The following is a 16,104-nucleotide window of genomic DNA, read 5'->3' on the forward strand; positions in this document are numbered from 1 at the left end:
CTAGAAACGATTTTTGTAACAACCGTAGCGAAGGAAATGCACACAGAAAACTGTGGACATAATCAAAGACAGTGAGCCTTACTATAGTGAGAGAAAGGCTGAAGATGGCGCCCCATTGAGACCATCAGTAGCAAACACAACCAAGTATAGTGCCCAGAGTGATGCAAAAGGATCATATGCAATACCAGTGATGGTTGGTACTGAAGCAATGGAGTCAACTGCATCTTCAATAGCCAAGCCTGCAAAAGAATCGTGTCAGACTGAGGCTTACTTATTCAAGCAGTCTATTCCCCATTGCGTTGACCCACTGTCCTCAGCAGCACCACTATCTGGAGGTAGGCAGGCTCCCAAGCCCAGCAACCTTGACAGATGAACACATATCAACGCCTTCAGAGCAAAATCATTTGATCAAACAAGGCAAGCTGCAGTTTGACCCGTGCAGCCAGCCTATGGTTCCTGAACTAACTGAACTGCCTACAAAAAAGCAAGGAGAGACAAGAATGCTAGCAAGTTCTACAGTATCCTTCTCAACTACACCCAAGACTGCACTGCAGAAGCCTTTAATTGAGCATGAACAATCGAGGCTTGATTCACTAAGGGGACAACTTTGTGTTGGACCCTTGAGCGAGTGCACAGAAAACAGATTGGTGGGAAGCATGTACACAAATCCAGCTGCATATTTACATTCAGCAGCAGAGTCTACCAAGCCTTCAAAAAAAGCTTTGGTGAATCCAGGCCAGCTCCGCGTTGATGCTTTCCGGCAGCCCGTTAACCTTAATTGACTTCCTCGAGAAGCCGGATGGCACTCTGCAGTGCCTTTGCAATTTGTACTTCGTGTTTGTTGACGTTTAGCGCGTCGTTATCATCGTGACAGCATTCTCGACAGGAAGGTAGCGAGTGCAGTGTTTTCTAGAAATCAAACGCGGGCAAGACAGATGACGATTATCGTTGTGGGACAAGATCAGCCCCAAAAGGTGCAAACTTTTTTAAGAGTGTAGGCACGTGTAGTTGTCTACGTATTTCTCTGTAGTCTCCGCTTGACGACATCGTCTCCCCTTGGAAAACCGAAGCCTCTTGTTAAAACGAAAAGGCTTAGGTGGGTTAGGTTTTGAAACCGAAACCAGTACTCGTCGCAAATAACCTAGCAGCATCGTCGCTGTGCACGCGCGCGGACGCACGCGCTTCGAGCGGGCCTGGGTTCACGCATTCCGTCTTCCGTACTGTGGTGTTCGAACGCTGTTTCAGAGCTGTGTGCACCGCCGAGGAGCATTCATATATTGGTAAGCTGCTCTTTTATTCCACACGCCTCTTGTACTTAGAGTGCTGCAGCTCTCCCCACTTCATGAAGTTAATCTAGGAAGTTCTGCTATTACCGCGAAACTTGATTTTATGGAATTAGTGACAGTTTTGATTCTTTGTTCCTTCCGTGATCGATCGCCGGTGCCATGCTGAAGTATGATCCAGGGTATCGCCTTTGCCTTAAATTTACATATCTAGATGGTGTCATTCAGTGAGTGCAATTTCGCGATCGTACATAAATGTAATCTCCTGGCGAATATGTAGTTTCGGGGTGTCCATGCACGCGCACTTTGTTAAGGCGCGCAAACTGTCTGCGAAACGTTTTAGTCGCTATTGGACGTCGCGTCAATTCTCGGAAGGGTTTTAGTATAGACATTCCAATCCGCCTAGCTGGCACTAAATCGTCACCGCGTTGGGCAAAAAATATCCCTATATTACTTGGGCAGCTTGGCACTGGAACGCGTTCCTAAAGATGGCGTACGCCCTTTTGAGCACGATCTCAAGAGCTTCTTTCTCGTATTTGCCCGACCCTTGTGCGCATGCGAAAGAAAAATATGGAGCCTCGGTGTGTTTTCCTTCTTGATGCTCGATTGTGCGCGATCGAGCACGATCGGTATTCAATATCTCGGTTTCGATTAGGTCCTTTGCGCAAACTCGAGCCATTGCTATCCAGAAATTCGAACGCGCTCGAAAGTGCCTCTTATATGACTGGTGTGTAATTTGCACAGACGCAACACTTATCGAATGTGTATCTGTTGCGTCTCTACATGCCGTGGTTGGCTGCCGACGATTTAATAAACTCAAGGAACCAGGAACATATTAACAGACATGGGTTCAGGCGTCGGGGCGAGCGCTGGCGGAGGCGTTCGATCCGTGAGGCGAGTTCATGCCAAAAACGCCAGTGCCTTCGCGCGCGCACTTTATTTACTTTTTTTCTTTCTTTATTGCGTTAGTTCGCCTTACAGCATCAAAAGGAAGTGCGCACCTCATCGTTGTCGTCTTCTGGTGACTTATCAGTAACTTAATCAACATGTAGATGCGTATCTTCTGGGGAAAGAAAAAAAAAATCCGAGGGCACCTAAGCACTTATGACAGAAATGTGAATGTGAAGGCATTCATGTCCAATTGAATGCCGCTGAGTGGTCCTTTGAGTTATGAACTCCTCGCGGGCGAGTGAACACATTGAGTCACTTGGCGAATGCCTCCTAGCTTGCAAAAGGCCGGTGCGCTTCGAACTGTGACATAATATGCAACCTTGCCCGACTGCCATAGAATCTAATGGGAATCTTGGGTTGGCGCGTTATGATTTGGCCTTATAAACTGAGGCCATGCCGAGGCACAGTTAGAACGCAGGCGATAGCCGGCGTGGAGAAGGAACACGCGGATAACACAGGCTTCCAAGAGCAAGGGCGATGTGGCGTCGCGACGATGCCCTCTTCCCTCGTGCAACGCTCTTCCCTCGTGCCTGGCGCATTAATGTAGCGGCAGGTGTTCCCCTGCCCGCTCTGCTCCGCTAAGGTGCGCTCGTGATGTGGCATCATAGACAGTGAGAATTTAGGTGCCGTTTTAACACGATATTGCATTAAGAGCCCCTTGTCGCAAGAAATCCGGTGTCTGCGTCAGACAGTGTTTTGCGAAAAATCATTCCGAACCACAACCACGTAGGCCCTCTGCATGGCGCGGAGGCCTTACTGAACTAAATGAATGCCTCAAAGTAAAATGAATCAGAAAAATCAAAAAGTGCAACCTAAACACAACCTACAGACATGATAGCGTCAGATTGTAATTTGAATATACCAGAAAACATAACTATGTTACGAGGAAACTCAAACACAAACCCCTTTTCCAGCATTTCTACCATTCATAGAGCAGTGCGGCCCGCTTGGTTCCTTGCAACAACACCATCCAGATGTCACTCACCTCCACGCATCTGCAAGAAATTCGTGGTTGCTGGGAAGCGTGACAAGCAGTCAGGGATCTTTGAGTGCTATCGCATACCACTCTTAAAGGCGAAGCTTAAAGGGCCCTTGAAACGGTTCGGAAAAATTTTGTAGACGCGTAGGATACAGCTAAAGTTAATCACTCGCACCACAATTTGTGTGAAGAGTCATATTAAGAGAGCTATGGACGATTAAAAGTTACCCTCCTCCATAGCCATGCATTTTCTCCTCAACTCGTTCGCCTAGTGACCGGGGCTAAGCTCCGCCTTCACTGGCTCTGCATCATGATCCCACGTCGTGTCGCCTACTTCCTATTCTCTCGGAGTGAGTGCGTGAAGCCTCTCGAACCTCTCCGCCAGCTGCTTGACAGTCGACCCCAAGCGACAGCTATCAAAGCAGCGTGCATTACGAGGATTCTGTCGAAGTGCCGAACGTGTCTGGTATTCCGGTAACCACAGGTGAGCTGGGCGTTTCGACGGAACGGTGGAGGCATAAACTCAAGCTGATGAAGGAACTTTAGTGTAGACAAACGTGAGCTGCCTGATCGGTCTCCACGGTCCAGCCACCCATTGGCGCAGAGCTTAACCAGCCAAACAAGGCGTTTATATTGCTCTAACCAAGTGTAAAACATTTTAAACATTTACAAAAACAATGTGTTAACGATTACGCTCCTGCGAAAAATTTACACTAGCAGCAAAGAAGAATATGCTTCGTTACTACAACAGTGTTTGGTAGAGCTCTGTGCCACCAGGTGGCTGCACCATGCAGACCATTCATGTTTGTGCTTCTGCTCATCCCGTGAAACAGTACGGTCAAACGGCCAGGCCCTGTCCCCTTGCTCTTGCGTTTACCCGAATACCAGACTCGCTAAATGCTGTTGTGGTAGTAATCTTCCAGTGTAAAGTGACGGCCGCAAACGCGCAAATCCTGGCACCAATCAGGTAGCGACAGTACGATGCGCAGCAGCCACTCCGCTCATCTGCGGCCTTGTAGAGGGACACAATGTTGCAGCTTGACATATTGCCAGTCGCTACGTTTGCAGCCCGCAACGGAACAAAGTGGAGTCATGGTGCTCGCGAAAAGACTGAGACCAACTCTGGCTGCGGAGCTCTCTTCAAAATGGAGCACATTGTAACGCAAGCAGACGACGCTTGCTGTGTGCTGGAAGCGCTTAAGTGTAGTAAGAAATTGTTCTTGTGCATTCTCTTTATTTTCCTTTTATAGAAACAAATTAACTAACATTCAAACTATTCCAAACAACATTTGTTCACCATAAAGTTGGAAAAATTGTTGATGACGCACCCTGGGCAACCAGTTGGATATCTTGCTCTACTAACATCATTAGGGAAAAGGACATCAAATGGGTAGGGGCGGCTTAAAATTCCGCAGAGCGATGTGCTGCGATCGGCAGCGATGTACATTTTTAAAACCTTATAATAAATTACATGCTTTACGCGGAGCACTTAGATGCGTCAATTAATGATCAGAAGGACCTACTCTATCAACTTTGTACGTTTGTACAAAATTGTCAATATCGTTTCAGGGTCCCTTTTAGCGCCCTCCAAATTTTTTCGTTTGTCCAGACGGCAGACGCCGGCTTTTTCGCGCAAAGGTTCATTTGATGCTTTCGAATAAAAGAACAAAAAAATGCGTGTACACATGCATTATTTAGTAGCGCAACTCTAATTGGAACTTGAATTGCCTCTGTGAAATTATCTTACCTAATCCCCCCCCCCCCCCCCCCCATTGGACTCGTTTAGGATCATAGCAAGTACCTGGTTCATATGTATTTTTTGTGAAGTTATGTAGGTATAGTTTCCCCATGTGAAAGCTTTCAACTCCCTGCAGTGGGCCTTTCGTGCCCTTTCTTTAGATGTACCCCAATTTGTAGCAGAAAGTTATGAGTGCCATCTCGTCTAATTTGCCATCAGGTCCTTCCTGCATGATAATTTCGTATTTCCTCTCTCAGTGGCTCCCGTATATGTGTCATATGGTTGTGTGTTAAATGGATGTATTCATTTTGAATTTGATTTGATCATTGAAGTGCACCAAGTACCTAGAATTGAGAGAAAAATTACCATATTTACTCGTTTATAATGAACCTTCGATTATAATGTGCACCTTAAGTTTTCAGACTGAAATTGAATATTTAATGTGCTCTTGATTGTAATGTGCACACAGGTTTTCGTATAATAGTACAAAGAGAAAAGTACCAACTGTAATACCCTTATATTATTCTCCCACAATATATTTTCATGGTAAGAGAGAAATAGTGATTTCTTCGCACTCCAAAAATTTTTATCTCATTTTTGCCACAGGCACCTTTCGTCAACGCTGAGGTGGGCTTAACGCTGTTCGAGGTGTGATTTGAGATTTGGATCCACCACACGTTTCAGTTTTTGTTCATGCTAGATTTCAATGTGCACAAAAGTTAGCTAATTTTTCTGAAAAATTATGCTTTAGAATGGAGTAAATAGGGTAGTTTGTGCAGATCGAAAGCTTGTCAACTTTTTATGCTGTACATTGACTTCCTGGTACAGGCTACAGGGTGCATGTTTTTTTATGCTATAAAGAATTTTTACTAATCAACTGTGGCAGATTACATAATTCTAGTCCTTGAGCTGAACTACTCAGAGAAATTACTTGCACAAGAAATCAAAATCTATAATCGGTTAAGAAAATTTAACTAATTAGGTTTTTATCTAATTACTTCAATACACGTATTTCAGTTTACAAATTGTAGCCAGTGAGTTTGCAAAGTGGATCCACTTGGAACGAATTTCGGGATGACCCCAGTTTTGAGATATTAATTCCCAAAAATGTACAGCAAAAACATGAGTGTCCCATTTGTTTTTGTGCTTCAGTGCATAAATGGAATTTTCTTTAAAAAGTGGGACAACAGTGCATTTCGACAACTTGCCAAATGCAAGAGAAGAAAAACAAGAGCATAGGAACGATGAGACACAAAGAAGAACAATCAATCAGTCCTGTCAACCAAGTTTATTCCACACAAGATTGTCATCATTCCTGTCTAACTATCCATCCTAGCTGTCACCAAATGCAGCTTGGCTTCTTAGCGTAGGGAGCGGTTACGAGGGTTCCTTTACATGGTCACGAAAGTAAGGAGAGGAAGGGGGTCACAAACGGCTGCCACGTTTGCCAGTCAGCCCGGTATACAATTGTTGCGAGTCACGCAGTGACCGTCTCACCGAAAGCTGGATGAGCAGCGCATCTGTCGTTCTTTCTGGTTTTACTCTGCGCTTCTCCACATTTGACACTGGGAGCTTGGTCCGGTCCTCTGCTGTTGATTGTCTCGGAACATACCGCGACCTTCTCTCCTCTATTAACTCCTCTATTATCATATAAAGCTTTTGGTGAGATGATCAATTGCTGCTTTGATCTCCACACCCCCTCATTTTCATATGGGACGGAACCCTTGTAAACACACTCTACGCCGAGAAGCAGTGTTCCATTTAGCTTGCGCTTTAATTTAATTGCATTAAAAGCTTGTGTAACTTATGATTTCTTGTGAATCCGAGAAATTTATGCCTCATATACTGTACTACGATTGTGGACACTAACTACTAATAAAGCAAATAATAAATAAATAAATAAATAGAAAGAAATGCGAGACAAGTTCTTGCAGTTCGACTGTAAGGCTCAGCGACCACTCAATAAATTCTTCTGACTGATAACTACAGCTGAAGGTAATGAAACTTTTAAAGAATATACTACCTAGTGGATCATCTGGATGCATATTCTTTATTGTTGGCATTGGTTGCACGATTGTAAAAAATTCTTCCTGCTGCAGTGTTCACCTGAAACCTCCTGCCAGCTGCCATGTCCACACAGGATGATGACACTGTGTTGGGCACTATGTGTGAGCACCTCAACAACGCCACGAGAGCAGACAAAGGCACACCTCTCTCCAGGATCCAAGGCATTCTTTCCCAACTTCCACCATCCGTCCGGGGCCGGTTAGGTGCAACAACTGAAACCATACAGTTGGTCAAAAGTCCGCCAGGCCACAGAGCCAAGTATCAGGCCACTCGTACAGAACTACTAAGAGAAATGGCAAATACGAGCGATCCCACACCAAAGCAGGCAGTGTACCAACCAGGTAGTGACAGCATCGGAAATGGACTTCGTGGTACAATCCAAGCCGTCAATCCAAGCCATGCATTTATATTATTTGGTGAAGGCAATAAACAGCATGCCTACTTTTTTATTGATAACGTTGACATGTCCCTGCTTCAGCCAGAAAAGAGCCTGAATGACCTGTTTAGTGTTGGGGACAAGGTTCACTTTGATGCCCAGCCAAATCCAAAGCCAACCAGCTACACCAAGTGGTGGGCCACCGATTTCAACAAGGTGGAAAGTGCCGAACTTGTCCAGGTCAATGGCAGCAGAAAGGAGGCTTTTCTATCTGACAACGATATCGCCGAGCTTCTGCTTGACCCAAAGGAGTTCTCTGCACGGAGGAAGCTGTCTGGCATCAAAGGCGCATTCTTCCCAAACTCCAAGATTACGGGTCTGGTGTCTGCTGTTGAACCCAACGTCATGGTGTTAGTGCCAGATGCAGCAGCATACTCCAACGGAAGGAAGATCAGGTCATTCAGTGAGCTGTTCAAGGAGAGCGCTGTCCTAGAAGATGTAGATGCCTTTGTAGACGCCATCGAGGTAGAATGCGACATGTGGGTAGCTATGTTCACGTGGACTGGTGAACGGCCCGAGCACTTCCCTGTCGAGCAGAGCGAAAGTGTGTTTCACAACTCCCTCGCTCTCGTCATGAGCGAAATGCCCACAGACACTCATGACCTGGAAGCGGGAGATCTCGGCATCTTCAACACACCTCCCAAGTTCTGCTCCGCTCCCAACATTGGCCATTCGATCAGGGTGTACCCGCACAGCAACCTTAAGGCTGTGAACGACAACAGCGCATTGTGCGAGGTGCAGGAGCCGGAGGGATGCAGGAATGTGGAGTTCTTCACATTCTACAAGAACCACGTGCCCCTTGTAGGTAATTTCATGCATATCCTCAGAGAAAACGACATCATTCGAATTGACATGGTCTGTACGGTTGGCAGGAAGGTGGAGGTGTGCTGCCGCTTTGTGTGGCAGGGCGAAAGGCCTTCAAACGTGCATCAAACGAGTCCCTCAGAGTCTGGCCCACTGCTGAAGGCCAGGGTGGCACAGCAAGTCATCCCTGCAGCACCTGGCAAGCTCAGCGCACTACCGTAAGTTGTGGAAAGGTTGAATGTGTTGTTCAAACTGCATTTCTGTCGCCATTTTAAGTTAAGTGAACCTAGTCTACTTGCACAAACCACGACTGAATGCTAAGCACAGCAGAGCACATTTCACACATAGCAGGCGAATGCTATGAAGGCTAGAGCAACTTGTCTCACTGCTCTATTCGTGACCAAAAAATAGCGTGTCACACACGAAATAATTGCAAAATATGATGTCACTATGTGACGTGGCTAGCATCGTAGATCGGAACCTCTTTAGCACGGCAGCGTTGCCTGCTAGGTGTGAACGTAGCATACCGAACATTAACGTTTCATTTCTGTCGTTAGCATCTGACATGAAAATGCCTCGAGTTGTCTCCACAGGCTGTACCTTTGTCCTTCACACCATGCATACGCAGGTTACATGGCTGGATGAACTGCAGTCATCGGAGAGCTTTAGCCGTGTTTTATGTGGCCTGTGGGGCAGATCCTCTGGCGTGGGTGCTGTAATACAGGCCTAACATTTTGTTGTCTTTTCTGATATATCTAAACATCTTTGACTGAAATCTGTCTGTGAAATCTGAGTCTGTCTGTGAATATGTTCGGTGTGTGTTGAATCTGAAGGTGAGCTGTGAATCTGAGAGACAGAACCTATTTGTGTGAGACAATAATGAAGAGAGAAATATCTCCATCCAATTTTTAAAATCAGAGTCCTAATGTTGCGATGACAATTCAGCTTCTTTCTCAGAAGCCGAAGCGGCCTCGAGAGATCGTACCTCTGATTTTTGAAACATGGATAGACGCCTTGCTTGTGTTGTGTCACCTTTTTGCAGACCCCCCTTTCCCTCTTTTTATTAACATGTGCAATCGATCAGCACAGCAGGCCTACAGGGATAGAATTACTTAAACGGAATGAATAAAGTTGCATCTTTACATATAGCTGACTACACACAACCAAAAGCAGCTAGCTGCAATGCATATTTCTTTATTTGGGGCATGGCTGTATACGGTGAACCACTGTCTCACGACTATGGGCAAGGAGGGTCAAGCAGTATTCCAAGCTGCAACCTTGCTGACATCCAGAAATCGAAAGCTAGCAGTCTGCCTCCAGGACTCAGTTGCTCCAAATGGCCGTCTGCAGATTCGCTTGGAGAGAGACTGGTTGACAAGCAAGATGATGAGCTTGGCGTATGTTTTGATTGGTGACATACTGTAGGGGTAAAAGAAAAAAATGCATGCTCTCTGGGGCTTCATAATTATTTCAGTGCAAAATATGAAGATGAAGGCAAAAATGAACCGACAGGACTATGCGCTGGCTATTGACTGATGCTTTATTGAAAGAAGCATTTTATAAAGATGCCAAGCATCTTCTCGCACATGCTTACCATAATGACACGCTTTCACACCGCTATCTAACAAACATACAGTGAAACCTCGTTTAACCGTAATTGGCCGGAGCTTGGAAAAAGTATGCATTAAACGGTAGTACTGCGTAACCGAAATAGCGTGAGATCGCCCTCTTACCTGCAGAAACGGAACTCAGAGGGAGTGCGATAAAAGGGCAAAAAACGTGCAGTATTTATTCATTGCGAGCGACAAAAGTCTGTTATTTTCGTTTGATGCCGCAGCAGCCTAGCAACGACAACAAATTCCCTTAAGCTCAGCAAACACTTGCACGAGGCTGACGTAATGCGCAGCTTGTGCCACTGTCGGGCCTGAATCGCTCGTGCTGTCGCTTTCGGTGTCGTGCTCATCACTGTCATTAGGCGACACTCTGGCAATAACAGAGGCAACAGGGGCGAAAAGATTATCCTCGAAAAGTTGAACCTCGTAGCCGACATCTTTTCGCAGTCCCAGCAGCACTGCCAAGCATCTTCTTCTTTGCATTCTAAATGCCACACACTGTAGTCAAGAGCAGATTCCTCTTGCATGCCAGCGCCGATTTTGTACCACGTTCGATAACACAAATGATTTCCAATTTTTCTTTTATGCTGAGCGCCCAGGTTTTGTATGAGCTCCGGCAGGACGTGAGTTGTAGCTTGCATGACGCCACAACACAGGCCACCACTAGCCATCCACAATGCTCTCTGGCTCGGCACCGAAATGATGTTGTTGTTACGGTGGCTTCACCCTTCCAGGTGCCTCCTGCGTTTGTGCTTGGAGGCCGTTCTGATCTCGGAGGCCCGTTCTGCTTCGCCGACCTACTGCCGTGATTGTGCTACAAAAAGTGCAAATACTACGTGTTAACCAATACGTATGGAATAAGCTGGTACGGTTTATGCAAATACAAAATGCATTATCTTCAATAACCACTGAGTTTGGGACTTGACTTTACTACATTTAAAACAAAACTGCTGTTTAAGCGGGTACAGGTTAACGAGGTTTTACTGTACCTGCATCAATATAAAATGCTTGTTTAAATAAAGAAACGTCAGTTGATACTCAGTGCACAGTCCTGTTGCTCCGTGTCTCCCCTTCATCTTCGTATTTTACGCTTTAATAACTATGAATCAATACCAATTATTCCATTCACTATTCTGTCGCACTTATCTTGTCCCCAAGCAATAATCCTCATCCATCTTGCATGCATTTCCTCTCTTTTAACACTGCTCATTATCCTTTCAACAATGCTACCACTTGTTAATAGGCACTTGACGTTCCTGACCTGAAAGTAAAGGGCACACAACATTAAAAAAAGCCAAGCAACGTAGACAACATTTATTGGTTTGGGACAAGATAAGCCCCAAAGAGTGCTAACTTCTAGAGTGCAGTCACTGTTCCACATTTTTTTCAGAATCAGAATCTTTGTTAAATTTGTTGTAAAATTTGAAGGTTATAGTATATAAGTAGTAACATACAGACAGTGTAGGATTGATTATGAATAATACGAACGGCTCAATTTTGGATATCCTCATGAGACCTCTTGTTGTTTGTAATGCACATTGCCTCTAGTACTTCTCAAAATTAGCTCGGAAGGGATTATGTGGCATATTCATCCAGGATATATAGTCTGGTGCTTGTGGAACTGTGTGAAAGTGGTTTAAGCTCATTTGTGCCATCAGCTGTCCTAAAAATTGGCACTAACTTGGTCTATACCATTGCGTAGGCAGAGATGACAAAAAGCACCCATGAAGAATGTTTCAAATACCGCGAGTTGACAAGGGAAGCCATGATGTTAAATGTTCATCTGTGTTTAAGCAGAGAAAAGCAGCTTTTACGACAAGAACATGAATTGACAGTTGTTTCGTTATGTCTCGTATAGTGGACGATAGAACAGTGGACTTTGTTAACGGAGGTTAACTGGGTTTATTAAGCATGGAGTGTACAGGAATAGATGTGGTTACATGGAGGTACAGAGAGTAGAGTGTTTTGAGCCACCAACCAGCAGGAGAGGAGCGGGAGTGCCAGACGCAACTTAATATGTCGTCTGCTGAGAGTTCATACAGGAGGAGGGCTACCGCGACAATGGGAACGGAGGTTTCAGAAGGGGCACATGGCCAGTGTGCAACATTGCACATGCAGGATGGTGGCGCCATCTCTTGAGCCTTGCAACAAGAGTTACTTTCTCTGTGTGTGTGGAGATGCTGCCATCAGCATGTAACTGTGGTAATTAAACTGAAAAATTGGTTTTTCACGTTGGTAACACAGCAGTCAGTAAGAACCGAACTTGTGAAGCAATTAAACAGCTCACTTGTCTTTTGGTCTGAGGTCGAGATGGTGTCCACAGCAAAGAAAAGTACCTCTTTGCCCGTCCTCATGCATTCACTAATATTTTTTTTATGTTGTGTTTCAGTAACTGGCCCATCACTACCCTCAGGTCCTGCCACCAGCAATGTAAGTGGTAGGACAGGTGACTTTTGACCTCTGGGCACAATATTTTATTTTACAACATACAGATGGTTTGTAAAACAGACAGGGGACGAGGCAGTCAGAACACCAAAATGGAATAACAGCATACACTGGAATTTTGATATGTTAAAGAATGAGATTCTAGAAAGATGCATTTACAGCGTGCAAAATATGGATAAGAAATTTGAAAACTAGCGTGCATGGCTCCTGCACTAGCATGTGAGAACAAGGACATGGACATGAAGAAACATGAATTTACTTTGTCGTAGTGCATACTGATGCAAAAAAAAAAAAATTATTTATAGTAATGAGGAACAAATATAAGTGTTGAGTCTTCTTTGTTCGTGTTTGTGTTGCTGTTCTTACGTTTGCGTGAGAAATGGGAAAAAATATTATTTAATATAAGGAGGAACAAAAATAAGTGTTCAATCTTGTTTCTTTGTGTTTGTGTTGCTGTTCTTACATTGGCGTAAGAGTCATGGAACTTCACCAACTAGCCTAGTTTCAAGTATCGCTGAAAGTTAACATGGTATGAGACAGTAATGCTTGTTTAAAAATGTTTGTTTTGTCACTAAAAACAATCTAATGGTTAAGAGTGATTATTACCGATTGATTTTACTGCAAGGCTTTTATGATGGCGCTGTTAGGTCTTTCACTGTTGGTTAATTATTATTATTAATGAAAACGAAAGTAGAATTTCATTTTCTTGCTATCAACACAAAGTGAAATGGAAATGGGAACACCCTGATCACAATGCATGTTATACATCACTGCTCAGAGCTGTAGCCGATTTGTAAGCATGTATGTGCACGTTGGAACACGAGAAAAGTCATTGTTACTAATAGACTCTTTTGAACCTTGTTTAAAAATATCGCTACTACATATCGACCTAGTGCAGGTCGATATGTAGTACGTAGTTACAAAATTACAAAACTCTAGTAAGTAGTTACAGATGTCACATCCTGCTATGGCAGTGGTTCGGCAGAACAGTTAACCTCAGTAGCAGAGCATGCCAGCATAGCAGAGGCGAGGTGGACTGGTGGGTCCATGGAAAGGAGTGTTACAGAGAAAAGGTGAACATGCACATCTGGCTTCAAAGAAAATCCAATCCAGTGTTTGACTCTATATGTCGCAAAGCTTGTTCGAGTTGGCGAAGTAGCAGCGGTAGTGAATGACATACACCCAGCCTCAATGCCTGTAGCTGTTTGCTCTTTGTGTCATAGCATGTGTTGATGAGGGTCGTATGCGTGGAGGAATATGACAGATATGTAAATGCAATTAAGACTTGTATGCCTCTGGCGTCACAGTGGCACATGTCCATTCTGGGGGATTGGCGAAGAATGGGCAACATACCCCATGGCACATATCCAGTGACCCAAGTTGTCTACTTGGTGAGAAAGCACCTGCAGTGTAGAAGAAAGAGGCAAAGAAAGCTGTCATTTTAAACTGATTGTTTCTCTTTATGGTTAATCTTGTTTCACAGTATGCCAAAATGCAAACACATGTTTTGCAGGCTACCACAAACAGGAAATCCACTGCAGCTGGGCCCCCCCTGGAGCCTAGTCTATGTCTTCTCGGGCAGAAAGGATACACTGGTGCAAGTCTTTGACTCTTCCGCCATGGTGGAAGCCAGAGAGGGGCAGACTATCCGGGAGGTGACGGTCATTGTGAACTGCTTCTGCAGGGGTGGCAGGACGGCCATGAGCAAACTCAACCAAGTTCTCCACAAGGGGGACATTGTCAACATCGACTACAGCCTAACGTTGATATATCGAACAACACAGTGATTGCGAAATAGTTTGTACGTAGCCCGAATTATATTTATAAAATCATGTAAAAACGCATAAGGAACTTGTACAAATCAATCAATGAAGTAATCATGGCACAGTAATACTCGCTTGAAGCTTGACACAAAGTATTTGTTTCTTTGGCTGGAGTACTGCAGCACTGTAGCCTGCTTCTGATTGGTAGCCACGTGCTTAACCATGGCATCCTCAACGTAGTCTGAACGATCCACAAGCAATAGGCCGGTGCCTTCTATTGTGCCGCAGTAGCGACGTAAAAGGGCCAAAGCAGCTACAGCCTCAGTTGAAGTTGGGAGCAGGCCAATATCAGCGCTTGCGTAATCAACCTCAGCAACGTCTTCGTTTGGCTGCTACTTCTGCTGAGATCTCCACGTCCCAAGTGAAGCACCCCACTCTACACCGCGCCACATCCTCGAACACCAGAGAGAGGACCGGAGGCAATATAATCACCCGCACCTAAATTTATACAGTCAACAGGTGAGGAGTTGGCGCCGACTACAAACACACACGTACCCAAACCTACATACACTTAGGTGTATTCACCACACACGATACACTGATGAATGCCCATGGTGTGGTGACAGCCCAAATTTACTGCACATCACGTGGATGTTCCCAAACAGAGCGACACATATAAATTCCACACAACTGAAAACACAAGATTTTAACTGGCAGTGGGAGGTGCGGCTTACCGACGAGGATCAGGATAGCCAACTGGCTCTTCCAGACCAAGCCCAGTGAGCCGCTCACGCTAGTGGAGCCCTGGACTAGGGGCCCCCCTGGGGCCCCATAGAGTTACTATACTAACTCTAGAGGACACGCTACCGATAGGGCCCATGCACTGAAATTGCCGTAGTCTCCTCGATAAACTTTCTGCCTGTCAAGACGCCGAAACAACAATAGGGAGGAGCTGTGGGCAGACTTGCGAACTGCCGCTGCTCATTTCACCGAGGGTGCCACCGATGTAAAGTGCCTCCGCAACTTCTGTCTGTGCGGTGGCCGCAATGTCGGCTGTCTTTAATTGCTGTGATGGTGGAACAGCAATCCACTATTTGACAAGAGCCTTGTTTATAACGTTGTAGAGTACTATAGTATTTCGAATGCAGTCTCTGAAGGGTCGGGCGCATTTGCACCAACTGTAGCGTGAAAGTGGGTTGTGCTTTGCACGTACATAGCAGAGACAAAAACATGAAAGTTTATTTACTGCTGTTGTAGTGTTTGCAGTTAATAATTCATTGGTTACTGTAGCAAAGTGCAGAAAATATGGAAGTCTGCAAGTGTTCTTACAGACGTGATATTTTACCAAAAAATGCTTGCCAGGATGCTCTATATAAAGCTGGAATTCCTTAGTGTCAGCTGGCCTTCTGTGCACTGTGATAGCACACTATTTTTACGACTTTTAGACTAGTTTTCTCCAGTTCTTTTGCACCAGATGAGTGCTGTGGCCTATGTAAATATTCATACCCAGAAAGCTTTGGACCTTCTACCACGTCCGTGTGGCTTGGTGACCAGGAAATATAGAAACAATTATTTAAGGACCAAGAAAATACCACATGCCTTGAATGAGCAAGATGCGAGTAAATATCTTATTGCAAACACATCATTGATACAGTTCAGACCTACGAAGTACTGAGGGCTCATTTTCAATTTAACATATTTATCATTCTTGTTGGTGGCTGCACTAGCATAGTTCACAAACAGTGGTTTGATAAATTTGAAACACACCAACTCAACTACGGTAAGTCCTTGTGGTGCTGGCTGTGAGTGGTCCTGCACTGCAGAAGGCCTTATTTAATTACTGCTGGTACTGCCACATTCAGCAGAGTCTTCTAGGGCTTGTCCAGTGTTGGATGTTCCCGCAAGGCAATATCCACAAACATTCTCAACATCTCGAGAACATATAAATCAGACTGGTACAAAAGCCCAGCTGTGTACTGATGCCTTTGAATTGACAGGCTTTATCATCAGAGAGCAACAGTCCTT

The 16,104-nt window shown here is 44.9% G+C and overlaps 1 protein-coding gene and 1 long non-coding RNA gene across 6 annotated transcripts in view; one reads left to right on the top strand and one right to left on the bottom strand.

The window, feature by feature from the left end:
• Positions 1-1,174: 1,174 nt before the first annotated feature.
• LOC126548222 (uncharacterized) lies at positions 1,175-14,163 on the top strand. 5 transcript variants are annotated; one of them, XR_011890323.1, is made up of 5 exons: positions 1,175-1,280; positions 7,051-8,476; positions 10,606-10,736; positions 12,261-12,301; positions 13,830-13,878. XR_011890323.1 is itself a non-coding variant. In XM_055063147.2 (5 exons), exons 2-4 carry the CDS (start codon positions 7,080-7,082, stop codon positions 12,261-12,263), a joined length of 1,329 nt encoding a protein of 442 aa, XP_054919122.1. In that variant the 5' UTR covers positions 1,175-1,280; positions 7,051-7,079; the 3' UTR covers positions 12,264-12,301; positions 13,830-13,878. The 5 variants fall into 5 exon arrangements, 2 of the variants coding, with proteins under 2 accessions (XP_054919122.1, XP_050052327.1); XR_011890325.1 differs by lacking the exon at positions 13,830-13,878 and having other exon boundaries at positions 7,051-8,255; positions 8,327-8,476; XM_055063147.2 differs by lacking the exon at positions 10,606-10,736 and having other exon boundaries at positions 7,051-8,255; positions 8,327-8,476.
• The window catches only part of LOC129380913 (uncharacterized), a 58,426-nt gene continuing 50,910 nt past the window's right edge, over positions 8,589-16,104 (bottom strand). Inside the window, exons 3-4 of the long non-coding RNA XR_008609113.2 lie at positions 13,670-13,719; positions 8,589-9,677 (exon numbers count right to left, since the gene is read on the bottom strand). This is a non-coding gene — a long non-coding RNA (uncharacterized lncRNA). The remainder of the gene's footprint in view (positions 9,678-13,669; positions 13,720-16,104) is intronic.

This window comes from Dermacentor andersoni, chromosome 1 (genome assembly GCF_023375885.2).
Source record: "Dermacentor andersoni chromosome 1, qqDerAnde1_hic_scaffold, whole genome shotgun sequence".
Taxonomy (NCBI): domain Eukaryota; kingdom Metazoa; phylum Arthropoda; class Arachnida; order Ixodida; family Ixodidae; genus Dermacentor; species Dermacentor andersoni.

Excerpts from the sequence above, each read along its gene's own strand:
- LOC126548222 (XM_050196370.3), top strand. The coding sequence starts at position 7,080 with ATGTCCACACAGGATGATGACACTGTGTTGGGCACTATGTGTGAGCAC. Across the intron at positions 8,477-12,260 it reads GGCAAGCTCAGCGCACTACC|TAACTGGCCCATCACTACCC; the intron begins GTAAGTTGTGGA and ends GTTGTGTTTCAG. Across the intron at positions 12,302-13,829 it reads CAGGTCCTGCCACCAGCAAT|GCTACCACAAACAGGAAATC; the intron begins GTAAGTGGTAGG and ends CATGTTTTGCAG.